The following is a 14,800-nucleotide window of genomic DNA, read 5'->3' as shown; positions in this document are numbered from 1 at the left end:
GAGGGGGATTTGGACATTAGCCAATGAACGTAGGACAAAGTGCAGTGTGAAAACACCCCAAACTGAAAACTGGGCAAAATATTACAGGACAGGTGTATTAACCATTCCTGAATCACAATGGAACATTGCAGAACATACTTACTTAGGGACAGGAAAAGAGGTCGGGTGGGGCTAAAAAGGATCAAGAAGTCAAAAAATGACCTATTGTTTAAATCTGGTATTTTTCTAGAAATGTTGGAAATGTTATTTAGATATCATGTTCTCAAACAAAATAAAGAATTAGTAATCTTACAATTTTCCCACGGTCCGTTTGGGCTATTTTAGACTCATACTTCCTGTTCTTCTGGAAGTGTTTTCAGCAGTTTCCTTATCAGCACAGGCTTCCAATCACAGGTAACACCTCCATACACAGTTGATAACACGATCCACTAATCACAATAATCAATGTCACAGCTGACCGCCTCCTCCTCCCTTCACAATCACTTTCGCACAAAAAATTACAAGGTCCGAGTCTGATCATTGCTGCTAATGTGCATGTGTTGTTTCATGAAACAAGAGGAAGTTTGCTTTTGAGTCTAAAAAACCTCCAGTGCAAGATTTAGGCCGGCGTCACACTGGCGAGTTTTACGGACGTAAGAGCACAGAAAATACGTCCGTAAAACTCGCAAAATAAACGGCACAATTATTCTCAATGGGGCTGCTCCTATCAGCCGTATATTACGGTTCAGTATTATACGGCTTTCTACGGCCGTACAAAATCGCAGCATGCTGCGTTTGTCAGCGTATTGCGCAAAAAAATCGCCAATGAAAGTCTATGGGGGCGAGAAAAATACGGATTCCACACGGACCAGCAGTGTGACTTGCGAGAAATACGCAGCGGTGTTAGTGAAAAGTCGGTAATTCAATTGCCGGCTTTTCATTTCTCCTGCACAAACCCGACAGGATATGAGACATGGTTTACATACAGTAAACCATCTCATATCCCCTTTTTTTTTGCATATTCCACACTACTAATGTTAGTAGTGTGTATGTGCAAAATTTCAGCGCTGTAGCTGCTGAAATAAAGGGTTAAATGGCGGAAAAAATTGACGTGGGCTCCCGCGCAATTTTCTCCGCCAGAGTGGTAAAGCCAGTGACTGAGGGCAGATATTAATAGCCTAGAGAGGGTCCATGGTTATTGGCCCCCCCGTGGCTAAAAACATCTGCCCCCAGCCACCCCAGAAAAGGCACATCTGGAAGATGCGCCTGTTCTGGCACTTGGCCACTCTCTTCCCATTCCCGTGTAGCGGTGGGATATGGGGTAATGAAGGGTTAATGCCACCTTGCTATTGTAAGGTGACATTAAGCCAGATTAATAATGGAGAGGCGTCAATTATGACACCTATCCATTATTAATCCAATTGTTTGAAAGGGTTAAAAAACACACACACACATGATTTAAAAGTATTTTAATGAAATAAACACAGAAGTAGTTTTAATATTTTATTGCTCTCTCAATCCATTTGCAGACCCTCGCTTGGCAAAACAATAAACCCACAATATACATACCTTCTGCTGACCCGTCACGTCCCACGAGGTAATCCATCTGAAGGGGTTAAAATAATTTACAAGCAGGAGCCCTGCAAATGCAGCTGTGCTCGTGCTTGTAATTCCCCGGCGAATGAAGGAAATGTAGGTCATTGACCTACATTTCCTTCAGTGGCGGTGATGCGCCCCCTGGTGGATGTCCTCATATGACCTGGAGCGTGGGGAAAAAGTTCCCAGGCTGCAGTTCATGAGAACATCCAGCAGGGGCGCATCACCGCGACTGAAGGAAATGTAGGTCAATGACCTACATTTCCTTCATTCGCCGGGGAATTACAAGCACGAGCACAGCTGCATTTGCAGGGCTCCTGCTTGTAAATTATTTTAACCCCTTCAGATGGATTACCTCGTGGGACGTGACGGGTCAGCAGAAGGTATGTATATTGTGGGTTTATTGTTTTGCCAAGCGAGGGTCTGCAAATGGATTGAGAGAGCAATAAAATATTAAAACAACCGCTGTGTTTATTTCATTAAAATACTTTTAAATCATGTGTGTGTGTGTTTATTAACCCTTTCAAACAATTGGATTAATAATGGATAGGTGTCATAATTGACGCCTCTCCATTATTAATCTGGTTTAATGTCACCTTACAATAGCAAGGTGGCATTAACCCTTCATTACCCCATATCCCACCGCTACAGGGAGTGGGAAGAGAGTGGCCAAGTGCCAGAATTGGCGCATCTTCCAGATGTGCCTTTTCTGGGGTGGCTGGGGGCAGATGTTTTTAGCCACGGGGGGGCCAATAACCATGGACCCTCTCCTGGCTATGAATATCTGCCGTCAGTCACTGGCTTTACCACTCTGGCGGAGAAAATTGCGCGGGAGCCCACGCCAATTTTTTCCGCCATTTAACCCTTTATTTTAGCAGCTACAGCGCCCAAATTTTGCATACACACTACTAACATTAGTAGTGTGGAATATGCAAAAAAAATGGGGATATGAGATGGTTTACTGTATGTAAACCATGTCTCATATCCTGTCGGGTTTGGGAAGGAGAAATGAAAAGCCGGCAATTGAATTACCGGCTTTTCACAGATATCGCGCTGTAGTAAATATAAATACAGACTATATATATATATATGTGTCTCAATGACATATATATATATATATATATATACTGTATATATGTTTTCCCGAACATTTGAGCACATAAATCCATTAGATGTCGGTTTTGCAAGCCTGCGAGAAAATATCGCAGTACGGATGCCATACGGATTACATACGGAGGATGCCATGCGCAAAATACGCTGACACACCCTGCCTACGGATCACTATTTTGGGAACATTTCTCCGTATTACGGCCGTAAAATACGGACCGTACTGTCTTACGCCGAGTGTGACGCCGGCCTTATACATTTTAATTTTGACAAAGATTGTGATATTATTGAAAACAAAACAAAAAAAATCAATTCACGACAAAAACCTGATTTCAACAGGTTCACTAGGTCAATTTTTGATGACACTATCCCTTTAAGGGGTCTGATTGAGTTACTGTACACCATCACCTTTTATATTACGTAAATAAGGTATATTGCAACATTTCACACCTCCCTATGGGCCTTCACCTTACTGTTACAAACCACATACCTCACATGACCGCTGCAGCCAATCATTGGTGTCAGCAATATACGGCACCAGATGCTAAGCCCAGTGATTGGCTGACGTGATCATGTGAGTTATATGTCAGTGACGGACATTGGGTATCAATAATTCTTACTCTGCTGGTACTAAAATATATAATTACCTCTAGGTGTGTGATCTACTTTGTGTGTCTCACGTGTAGATCGACTGATGAAAATTCTCTACTGCAGCCATCACCAAAGTCAATTATTTGAGCTTTTTTGTACTTTTCTTTTTAATAACTTCAAGCTATGCAAAGTGTTTAATCTATCGTTAAATGTCTTCCTTATCAATATATCACTTAAAGGGGCTGTCAAATGAAAACAAGTTATGGCCTATCCTTGGGGTAGGTGATAACTTGCTGATCTGTGGCTATCCCACTGTTAGGACCCGCATCAGGAAATTATATCTGCGTTGCAGAATGGAGCGGCATTCGTTCTCTATGGGACTGCCTGAAAAAGCCTAGCGAAACGCTAGGCAGACCTCTAGGGAATGAATGGAGAGCAGATTGGACTTGCGCATTGATGCTGTATTCTTACTGGGATAAAAGTTCCTCTTTCTGCCGATCAGCGAGGGTCACATCGGTCAGACCCCCACCTATCAATAAGTTATCACCTAATTCATGGATGTTTTCACCATACAACCCCTTTAAGTATCAGTATACTCTATTAACAAGAATAACAATCTCTCACACTTACATTAGTTTCCTTATTGATAGCATCTGTGGCAGTGCTCGACACAAAACTAGAAGGGAGTCATCATCCAGCGACATATCCTGCAGACTGGTAAAGCAAAAGACATTGTCCTAATCTTAGGTATGTCACATTGGCCCCACACCTTAAATCGATGTTGGCTGAATATTCATGGCTTACTGTGTCTTCTGTAAGAACAACAGTATTGGGCATGTTGAAATCCAACATGCTCGATCCTTCCTTACCCTGACATCTCCATACACATCTAATCCTGCAGTCACATAATCAGCCAGGTGATAATTTTACTATAAAAATGTACTGGGGAAGAAAGGATTGGACATGTTGAAATAGAACATGCCTGATCCTTATTTACCCATTTACTTAGCAGATGTCTACAAACAGTTAACTTCCCCATAATACCTATGTGATTTATCTAATACGTTTTCTTACTTTATCTCCTGAAGATCAGGACACTTGGATAACTCTGTGATAAACTGTCTTCCTTCTTCTGAAATCGTTGAGAAGCCACAACCACATACACTAAAAAAAAAAAAAAATTGCTATTTGGTACTGATTTCTTTCAATGCAGATTGAACAAATGTCATATTTTATATCCATATTATATGATGAACCATATGGTTTTCTCCATGTTAGTGCGGTAATGTGATAGGCCTACCTAAAAAGATATCATTTTAGGACACACTTAAAACTGTGTATACTGGAAATTAAGTCGATTACCTGGAGTAGCGCAACCCAGAGAAGCGGCGCAGCACGAGAAAAGTCTTGGACACAAGAAAGGGAGGTTCAGACTATGGAAGATGTTAGTTTCAGATCATTAGATCTGAGCTCATGACTAAGGTGGTAGACAAGATGAGAGAGGAGACTTAGGGAGCTGCAGAACTGTGGGTAATCATTATATGGTGTAATCTGTATCAGCTAGGCAACCAGTGCAATTACTGTCATTGGGTAGGGGCATCGTTGTAGCAGCTGGACATAAATATGAGCCTTACTGCTATATTCATGATCGATTGGTGAGGGGATAGTTTATTGAGAGGATGATTGAAGCTCAATTTTATAAGTTTTGCAGAAGATACACTACATGATTACAATGGAGTGTGTGGACCACTGATGAAAGTAGGGACCAGATTCAGAGGATCAATATAGGAAGGAACAACTGGGACAATGTAATTTAATGAGGTAATGTGATCAACCAACCTAAAAATATATATTTTTAGGGCACACTTAAAATTAGGTATACAGGGAATTAACTTGATTGACTGTGGTAGTGCATCCCAGAGAAGTGGTGCAGCATGAGAAAAGTCTTGGAGATGAGAGGGGGATGTTCAAATTATGGAAGATGTAAGTTTCAGATCCTTACCAGATCTGAGCACATGAGTAAGGTGGTAGTTGAGATGAGGGAGGAGATGTTGGGAGCTGCAAGCACTGTGGGTGAGTACTATGTATATATTGTATTCTGTGGCAGATGTGCAACCAATGCAACTGCTGCCACAGGGTGGGGGAATCAGTGCAGCAGCTGGAAAGAAATATGGCCCTGTCTTCTCAATTCAGGATAGATTGGAGAGGGGAGAGTTTATTAAGAGGATGATTGAAGCTCAATTTAATGAGTTTTTGCAGAGGATACACTATATCATCCATTTTCATTTTACTGTGTCACGTAAACCAGACAGGTGAATCAATGCTGTCAGATACAACCAGACCAGCCTTGATCCAGTAAATCTTTGACCATTGTGGTTCACATCAAATAAAGTCTTGACCGGGTCAGATCTAAACTCCTACTTAAAACAAAATTGTCCAGACTCAAAATGTCTTATTATAGAAATCAATAAAACAAATTGTCGGGAAATAGAACAGCGAGACACAGGAGTGATGGAAGCTATCACAGAAATACTGATCATGGTTATCATACAGATAGAAAACAGGACGGAGAATTAATAGGGAGAGCCTGCTTCTTGAGGACAGCCAGGTTTACACGGCACAATGGATCAAAAAGAAAAAGCTTTGATTGTATAGAATAAACTTATTCCAGTGATTAACATTTGGGAATACGCCTCCAAGAGCTTACAATCTAAATTTGAAAGAACAGAAAGGATTTAAAAACTGGATCAGTTTAGCTCTATATGTGCCAAATGGGATAATACTATAACTAATTGCCTTTTTCATGAAACTTACTTGATGGCTCTGAGATTCCGCTTCTGTGTTAGTAAATGTGTCACAGATTTCGCTCCCTCTTCACCAATAGCATTATTGGACAAGCTGAGAAATACACATGCATGAATACTAAATAAAGAAGATCACAGCATAATACTATAATACTAAGAATAAATACTATACATTCTAAATTCCCAAAAAGTTGTGATGCAGTGTAAAATGTAAAGAAATCAAGAATTCAATGGTTTGGAAATCTCTTATAGCTTGTCATGAGGGTGCCACATCCCCCTGGAAAACCTGGAGTTAGATGGTCACGTCGGGGAATAAATCGTAGGTCTTCTTTAGAAATGATGTAAATTGTGTCCCATATTAAACGGATTTAGTTTACTCTGGTGCTGAAGAGGTTAACGACCCTTTTTATGCTGATCAGACACATGCAGTTCCTAAATAAACAGGCCAGACCTTCTTGTCCCTGCCAGTGAAAGATTTGTCGTCCTGTGCTGTGTGCTAAAGCTAAGTGGTTGGAATGGAGTTGTTGTGGTAAATATTTGTGGTTTGCTGTAGTACGTGTGTGTTTATCTCCTAGTCCCTGTTCCTATTAAGTCTATTCCTCCCTGACCCTATCCTCTTCACTATTGTTGGTTAGTGCTTTTGTATGATTGAGGTTTTCTGTTATCAATATTTTGTCTTTGTGTCTTGCGTACCTTACATTTCTATCCCAGGCCTCATAGAGTGGGGGAGGGGACAGATCAGGGTTTAACAGAATAGTAAGATCGGAAACTCAGGCTTCTCTACAAAGAAGAGTATTCCCGTGACAGGGATAGTTAGGGTCCCAGTTCCAGGGACACTTTGAGGCCCCCATCCCTTAAGACTGTCACATCGTGACAGATATATTTTATTCACAACAGAACACAGATCAGAAGTTGAAAGTTGGACATTTTTCCATTTTTTTTAAATAAACTTATTTAGAAATTGGTGGCAGCAATACAACACAAAAAGGTTGGGACAGGAGTGACAAGAGGCTGGAAAAATAAGCGGAGGGTTAATTTTCAACTAAGTCACATGACTGTGTATAAAAAGAACATGTTAGAGAGGCAGAGTCTCCCAGAAGCAAAGATGGTTAAAGGTCACCAATCTGTGAAAAACTGCATTAAAAATTGTGGAACAATTTCAGAAAAATGTTGCTCAATGTAAAATTGCAAAAACTTTGAATATTCCATCATCTGCAGCATAAAATAACAGAAAATGTCCCTTCAGTCTCAGTATCAGTGGGTTTCACAGAGTTTGGACCCCAAGTGATTTCATATCTTTTAATTATGTCTTTTAGTACAGGAAAGAAGAATGTTTTTCACCCTTAAGAAATGTGCAAAGTTTTATAGATCTAAGACTAGGAAGTGATAGTACTTACTCAATATCTTGGATTGATTTGCAGTGCTGTAGGCTTTCGGTAAGATGCATTACGCCGATATGTGACATATTTACAAATGCCAATCTGTTATATAAAAAAAAGAAGATTATATCTCAGTTACATAGATCAGTGTTGGTTTTGGAGCCATATTGGACATACTCACAAATGAGCTGAAGTTTTGCTTAATTTTGCACATTTTTTAATTCAGCACATTTAGTTCATATACGGCAGTATTTGGTAAGAATCTTTAGGCGCTCACCCACCTCTTCCGGGCTGCTCTTTGGATGGGGCGTGACTGCTGACGTGATGCTCATTGTCATCTGGCTCCTCGTGGGCGGGACCGACTGTCAATCAGCATGATGTCAGCAGAACAGAGCGAAAGAGAAGTCGCAGCTCTGTTGATGTGATGTCAGCAGGAGCAGCTGGAGCGATCTATGACCGTTGTGTGCTGGCAGAAATCGGCATCGGGCATAACATGCAGATAGTTAGCAACTATCTGCCTGTTAGTTCTTAGGCCCACAGTAAAAAAAAACAGTAGTCCTGGATAACTCCCTTTAACAGCTGGAAATATAATCTGACTGCATAGCTGTGTAAACCTGAATTCTGGAAATATAATACAACAGTGCCTGTAATTGATTACATCTCAGATTTAGACTGGAGAATTATTACTTACTTAATAATCTTTAGTGCTGGAAGCGAAGACAAGAAACTGGAAATAATGTGAACTCCTGTATCGCCGAGCATGGTTCTCGATAAACTGTGATAAAACATAATGACCGGAATATTTCCTGCTTAGAAACAATTCTTTACACGGAGATACATTGAGGAATAGGTTAATACTTACACTGTGTTTACACAGGAGTCCGGCAACAAGCAGGAGGCACCTGGTGCACCCATGCCCCAACTGACTGTCCATCGACAGTTCAGCGATTGACTTCAACTTGAGAAAACTGTATTTGTCTACTAGCTGAAACTGAAGTGTGCGTTCCTCTTTAAAGGGAATATGTCAGCAGATTTTTGCCATGTAATCTGAGAGCAGCGCGTTGTAGAGGCAGAGACCTTGATTTCAGTGATGTGTCACTTATTAGGCTGTGTGTTGATGTTTCAATATTATCAGTAATTTATCAGCAGGATATTATCACTAAAGGACAAGGTGTTTCGTGCCTCTTAGTCAACTGATCGGGGTAACTCCGCCCCTCACCACTGATTGGCCTCATTCTGCACAGTGTCCACAGAAAACTGTCAATCAATGGTGTGGGCTGGGTTTTACATGGCTCAGCATTACAGAACTGCTAGATCTGCAGTGCTTGCATCAAAACTGTATCAAGCAGCCCAGTCAGTCATACATCGCTGAAATCAGGGTCTCTATCCCTACATCATGCTGCTCTCAGAAAATATGGAAAAGTTTGGCAACAGATTCCCTTTAAGAGTGTCCCGTGATTGTATTTTGAACCTTCAGCCTTACAAAAATATTGTATACAACATCCCTACTTTTTGTTAGAGGAATGGCACATTCTTGCACTCATCCTCTTTGGATCCAGTGGTCACAGATATATGGTTCGTTACAATAAAAAGTTCAGATATTTTTTAAAAAGACCTTTCATTGGATTTTTTAACTTAAACATACTCCCTCCAATCGGTGCTGCTCCACTGATTCAGAAAAAATTTTTCTTTTACTTCCGTGTTCCTCTAATCCAAAGTTATGTCTCCACTAATAAAGGTGTAAATTTTCTCTTCAGCCAACTGGGTGTAAACCACAGAACTTCTCTGTGGGTGTGGCCATGCTCTCATTGGCCAGCGTCAGGGGAGAAAAAGCCAACGCCCACAGAGAAGTTCTGTGATAAACGCCCAGTTCGTTGAAGGGAAAATTTGCACCTTTTTTACCAGGGCGGGGACAGGGGCATAATTTTGGAATGGAGAGGTACAGAAGAAAAAGAAAAACTGTTCCAGAATCAGTGGAGGAGCCCCAATAAGTGAATACTCAACACCAAAAGAAAAAAAACAATTAATATGACAGAGTTTGTTTTTCCAGTCACATCGTGACCCCTCAAAAATAAAAAGTACCGCATTAAAAAATTTGTATGTAATAAAACAGGCTTTCCATGGAAAAAAAAAAAAAATTTATGTGACATAAAAACTGGTGACACGAACCATTTTTACAAGGCTCTGAATTTTTTAAAAGCAGTAAAATATTTAAAAACTTCATCTATCATCTCCTTAACCCCACTGACTCGATGAATTGAGTCACCGGGTCATTTTTACTGCTGCAAAAGCAAAATCCAAACAATGAAGGCAGATTTTTTTTTTTTTTCAAACTACCGTACTTAGAAATTTCACTATATAGTAAATCGAATGGTGTCAATCGAAATGTTAACCTATCCCACAAAAAACAAGCCATCATGTCTGATGAGACTTCGGTACTTACTTTGAAAATCCATGTTAGAATGGCTGTATAATACGGATATAAAATGTAAAAAAAAAAGTCCAAGTTTATTCAGTCTCTGACAGCTGCAGCTTGTACCGAGCAGGGTGAGATAATGGCAGCAGCAGGGAGGGACACTGAGGAGACATTAATCAGGCAAGGAGGGTTGAGTTTAAACTTTTGAAAAAAAATTCATTTTTTTTCAAAGTAAGTACATCAGTCTCATCAGGCGTAAAAAAAAGGAGATTTTTGTGTACTCACCGTAAAATCTCTTTCTCTTAGCCTCTAATTGGGGGACACAGGACCATGGGACACAGGACCATGGTGAGGAAGATCAAGCAAGAGGGAGTTCCAACCATCCTAATCGCACCGGACTGGCCCAGATGTACGTGGTACGCCGACATCGTACAACTTACAGGGAATAAGGGAATGGGGTCTGGCCATGAGATTCGCACCAGGTAAAGAAAGCTTTCCAGGTACGGTAATAAATCTTGGCAGAGGCTGGCTTCCGTGCCCTGATCAGATCATGGTCCTATTAACGTCCGTCGAGAGCCCTGCCTGGGTTAGAACCCAGGTTTCAAGAGCCACGCCATCAAATTGAGGGCCCTGAGTTCTGGTGGTAGAACGGGCCTTGTGATAGAAGATCCGGGCGGTCGGGGCTGTAAGTTGTACGATGTCGGCGTACCATGTACGTCTGGGCCAGTCCGGTGCGATTAGGATGGTTGGAACTCCCTCTTGCTTGATCTTCCTCACCATGGTTCTGTGTCCCATGGTCCTGTGTCCTCCAATGAGGCGACAGAGTAAAATCGATTTAAAAATTGGGAAATCTGGTGACAGATCCGCTTTAATGTGGGTGCGTTATAATAATCTGCAGAGCAGTGAAAAATAGCAACTTTGCCTTTGCTGGACCCGTAGGTATGTATAATCACCAGTATAACCTTCCAGGATACTCTTGCTAATTATAAGATGTTATCTTTGGATGAAGCCCATCTTCTTCACTATGATGATTTCGCTGGGTAAGATTTGTGCTGTGTTTAATCACAAGATCTAGAGACTCCAAGTCATCAATTTCCCGGCTGCATTCATTAAACCTGAAGCACCAGCACAACATTTCTGACAACCGATCTGATAATATGATTTCTGCATAATATGTCCGCTCCGCAGTTCATGTGTATTTTTAGCTTGCGGTCAGGGGACTGAGAAGACAACGCTGCACAGCAAACAGAAACTTGTTTTTATTTTTCGGGTAAAAAAAAAAATGAAAAAAAGTTGGAGTCTCATTTCTTACCTTAATGATTTCAGAGCCTGAAAACTTGCAGCAACGCTAAAATAGAAATATAAAAGAAGCAGGCTAGTTAAAGAAACGAAGAACCAGTTTTTCAAGGCATTAGTGCATAGGACATGCGATCAGTGATGTGCGAACGTGCTCGGATAAGGTGTTATCTCAGCATGCTTGAGTGCTAACCCAGTGTCTTCAGCGTGCTTGAAAAATATGTTCGAGTCCCCGTAGCTGTTCGGCAGGCGCAACACTTATGATAAGCAAAGTATATGAACAAGTTATATATTTTAGGACAGATGATTTGAGAATGTGGCCACCACCAAAATAGTGGCAGTGCAGAATACATAGCAAAAAGAAGAAAGAGACCTATGCTAGAAAAAGGCACATGTCAAGGAGATAAAATAAGCAATTTTTATTTAGCGATCATAAAAGGAAAATTTTTGGATATACCGAAAAACCCCTATAAATTATAATGAATTCAAATAATTAAAAACCTGCACAAATCAATGTTACCCCCTGAGGAAGCCAAAACTTGGCGATACACGTGGGGATCATTCTGTCCCTCACAGGGTCTCTAATCAATCACTATTTATTTTTTGCAAACTGGAAAACCCTTTAATAAATCATATATATAGCAAGTCCGCCTGCGGAGAGACTCTTACCTTTCATCAAGACTGTCTGCACTATTCACATCAATAGTCAACTTACTCTGAAATACACTAAAAGGACAAAAAAAACCCTTTTTATTTATGGATTTGACTAGAAATAATTCTGCTCTTACATAATCATATTTGTCAACATGCATATAATTTTACATCATCGTCAATGCTGATTGTGTTCTTCTCACCAGCATAGGACACATCAGAGAGCAGAATAGTGATTGGCTGCAGCGGTCACATGATGTTGTTGTGACAACACTGCTGCAGCGATATCAAGAAAGAAAGGGGCAGCAGTGGAGAGTTGGCACTGAAGCGGATAAATACAGCAAGACAATTTCTTTAAGCTCTACCCACCCAAACTTTACAGGCTAATCTGTGCTTGCAAGCATTATTTATCTAAAACCCTTCTCGCAATCAATTCCATGTTTCCCTGGGAAGCTTTACAACATTTCTTACCTCTTGGAAGATATTATTCTCCATGTGGCTGGTGTAGGACATTTTAATGCCCCCATTCACAAAGACCCCCCGTGCATGGAAATAAAAGTTTTGGATTTCTACAGAATCGACTGACCATCAAATCTCAAAATCCTTCTCAAATACTCAAAACTTGGTTCTGTAGCTGTATTAATGTACTAATGGTTGTTTTGGTGATGTATTCATGTAATTATCCCTTTTACATTTTTTCTGCAGCCCTTGGGACTGGTTCAATATGGCAATGTGGCCCTTGGACCAAAATATGTTGTGCACCCCTGGCCTATTGTGTACGGGAGCCAGACAGCCTGACATATAATGTCAAAGGAAAGAAGTATCCAACAATTGCAGTTTCAACACCCGATCTTTCTGTCCATCAGGAAGATAATAGGGGAAACAAAAGCTCTTTCCTGTTTATGGGGGATTCGGGAGAGATATGTGTCAGTGGAAGACCTCAATCAGACATCCGATGTTCCCGTACGAGTGCTATCCATGTTTTCAGGGAAAGCACTCATACATGCAAATGATGTCTCCTGTTCATTTCAATCTCTTACCTGATACACTGAAGTCTTGAAGGTATGTTTATCAAATGGTGGAAAAGTGACATCAAATGTTCTCCGCCCACCCAGGTCTCATCAATACTGAAACACAAAGTAGCTACATCATTAGATAAAGGCCCAGCAACAGACAGTCATGGCTTCATTGATGGAGATTGATGACCTTCCTTTAGGGTTTGGAAACTAGCGGATAAAAGAAGCAACATGATTTTGCAGAGTATTTTCTGTTAGGAAACAGAGCAAAAATTCCAAGTTTTTGTAGGAGTTTTGCATTTTTTTAGAGGAGGATTTGAAGAGTTTCCTCTCAGTTTTTTTGCTCCAAAAACTCCTTGAAATTTTCTGTGTGCACAGCTCCAAAAACAAAGCTAGAAGACTCCGTGTGCACATAGCCTAAAACTGCTTCAGGTAAAGGAAAACTTCCTCCAAAAACATGAGCGTTCTCTGAAATGGATTCTGCTTGAAAATTTGGGGTTTTTAAACTCTTTAATAAACTCAGTGTGAACATTGTCATAATATAAGATCTGCTAAGCCTATTCTTCGGCGTACAGCACTTGAAAGTCAAAACTATGCCAGGAACAGTTAGATGTAGATCTTCACTATAATTTACGTAAATTTTTTGCACAATTTTATTGCATATTTGTTGGGTCTTTGGAGGCCCCTTCTGCTAAATTTTGCCTACTTTTATGAAAAATGGAGAAACCATCAGAAAATCAAGAGGCGCAGTCCTTAATAAATTCATCAAAATGTTTTTTTCTTACCTTAAGGAGAACGAATGAGGCTTTCTTAACAGAACTATGAGAATCTCCTTCATTGCTTCTAAAGAAATGTCATTCCTCTTCAATCTGCACGTAAACATTACATTAATAAATACCATTAATTACAAACTTTCCTATGAAATTAATTTTAATTTTTTTACGAAAAAAACATTCACGTGCCCCACGAATTGTAAGGAATCCCTACAAAATCCTCAACATTCAAACCAGTTACCATAATGCCCCATAGAAAAATGTCTAACTTTGCATTGACCAATATCTGAAAAAATATGTGTTTGCCGCCCCAACTCTATATCTAAACACCCTAGCCAGGGCAGAGTAGCTCATTAGCGCCTCCTGGCCACCAGAGCATATCCACTTGGATCACAAGTAGTGTCAGACTGAGCAACATTGGATCCCCCAAAGGACTTGATTCTGAGGGTCCACCTTTCATCTATACAAAACCAATTCATTACTCAGAAGTCTGCTGCTCTGGATGCCTCTGAATGAGAAGCTAGGGCCCACCGGAGGATTCTCCGCTTCTCTGGATGGCCAGTCCAACCCTGATCGCAAGAGTATTTTGTAGCCCCCCACTGGCCACCCGGGCACAACCACTTGGATCACAAGCAGTGTCAAACTGAGCAACATTGGACCCATCAAAGGACTTGATTCTCAGGACCCATCTTTCATTTATACAAAACCAATTCATTACTGAGAAGTCTGCCACTCTGGATGCCTCTGAATGAGAACCTTGGCCCCACCGAAGGATTCCCCGCTTCTCCGGACGGCCAGTCTAACCCTGATCGCAAGAGTATTTTGCTTGATAAACTCACTTGATATGGTTCACATGGTCAGTATTTTCCAGCAAAGCACAAAGCTTCTTAAGATGGTCTACACAGAAGTTATATCTGGATAATCTGAGTGATTCAGAAATATAATGCAAATTAGAACTTGGTGCTGAAATCTCATAGAAATCATGATCATCTATATATATAATTGTCTAAGGGGTACTTCCGTCTGTCTGTCTTTCTGTCTGCCTTTCTGTCGGCAACTTCCGTCACGGAAATCCCGCGTCGCTGACTGGTCTCGCCAGCTGCCGCGACCAATCAGCGACGGGCACAGTCCGATTAGTCCCTCCCTACTCCCCTGCAGTCAGTGCCCGGTGCCCGCTCCATACTCCCCTCCG

At 40.9% G+C, this 14,800-nt stretch overlaps 1 protein-coding gene across 1 annotated transcript in view; it reads right to left on the bottom strand.

Moving 5' to 3' along the window:
- NLRC5 (NLR family CARD domain containing 5) overlaps positions 1–14,800 on the bottom strand; it is a 141,874-nt gene that overhangs the window by 36,329 nt on the left and 90,745 nt on the right. The window contains exons 27-36 of the mRNA XM_077288340.1: positions 14,448–14,531; positions 13,621–13,704; positions 12,860–12,946; positions 11,838–11,894; positions 11,185–11,220; positions 8,148–8,231; positions 7,475–7,558; positions 6,088–6,171; positions 4,348–4,437; positions 3,904–3,987 (exon numbers count right to left, since the gene is read on the bottom strand). Coding sequence (XP_077144455.1) covers positions 3,904–3,987; positions 4,348–4,437; positions 6,088–6,171; positions 7,475–7,558; positions 8,148–8,231; positions 11,185–11,220; positions 11,838–11,894; positions 12,860–12,946; positions 13,621–13,704; positions 14,448–14,531 — 774 coding nt within the window. The remainder of the gene's footprint in view (positions 1–3,903; positions 3,988–4,347; positions 4,438–6,087; positions 6,172–7,474; positions 7,559–8,147; positions 8,232–11,184; positions 11,221–11,837; positions 11,895–12,859; positions 12,947–13,620; positions 13,705–14,447; positions 14,532–14,800) is intronic.

Source organism: Ranitomeya variabilis, chromosome 2, assembly GCF_051348905.1.
Source record: "Ranitomeya variabilis isolate aRanVar5 chromosome 2, aRanVar5.hap1, whole genome shotgun sequence".
In the NCBI taxonomy this organism is placed as follows: Eukaryota; Metazoa; Chordata; class Amphibia; order Anura; family Dendrobatidae; genus Ranitomeya; species Ranitomeya variabilis.
This window is presented reverse-complemented; position numbering and strand designations above follow the sequence as displayed.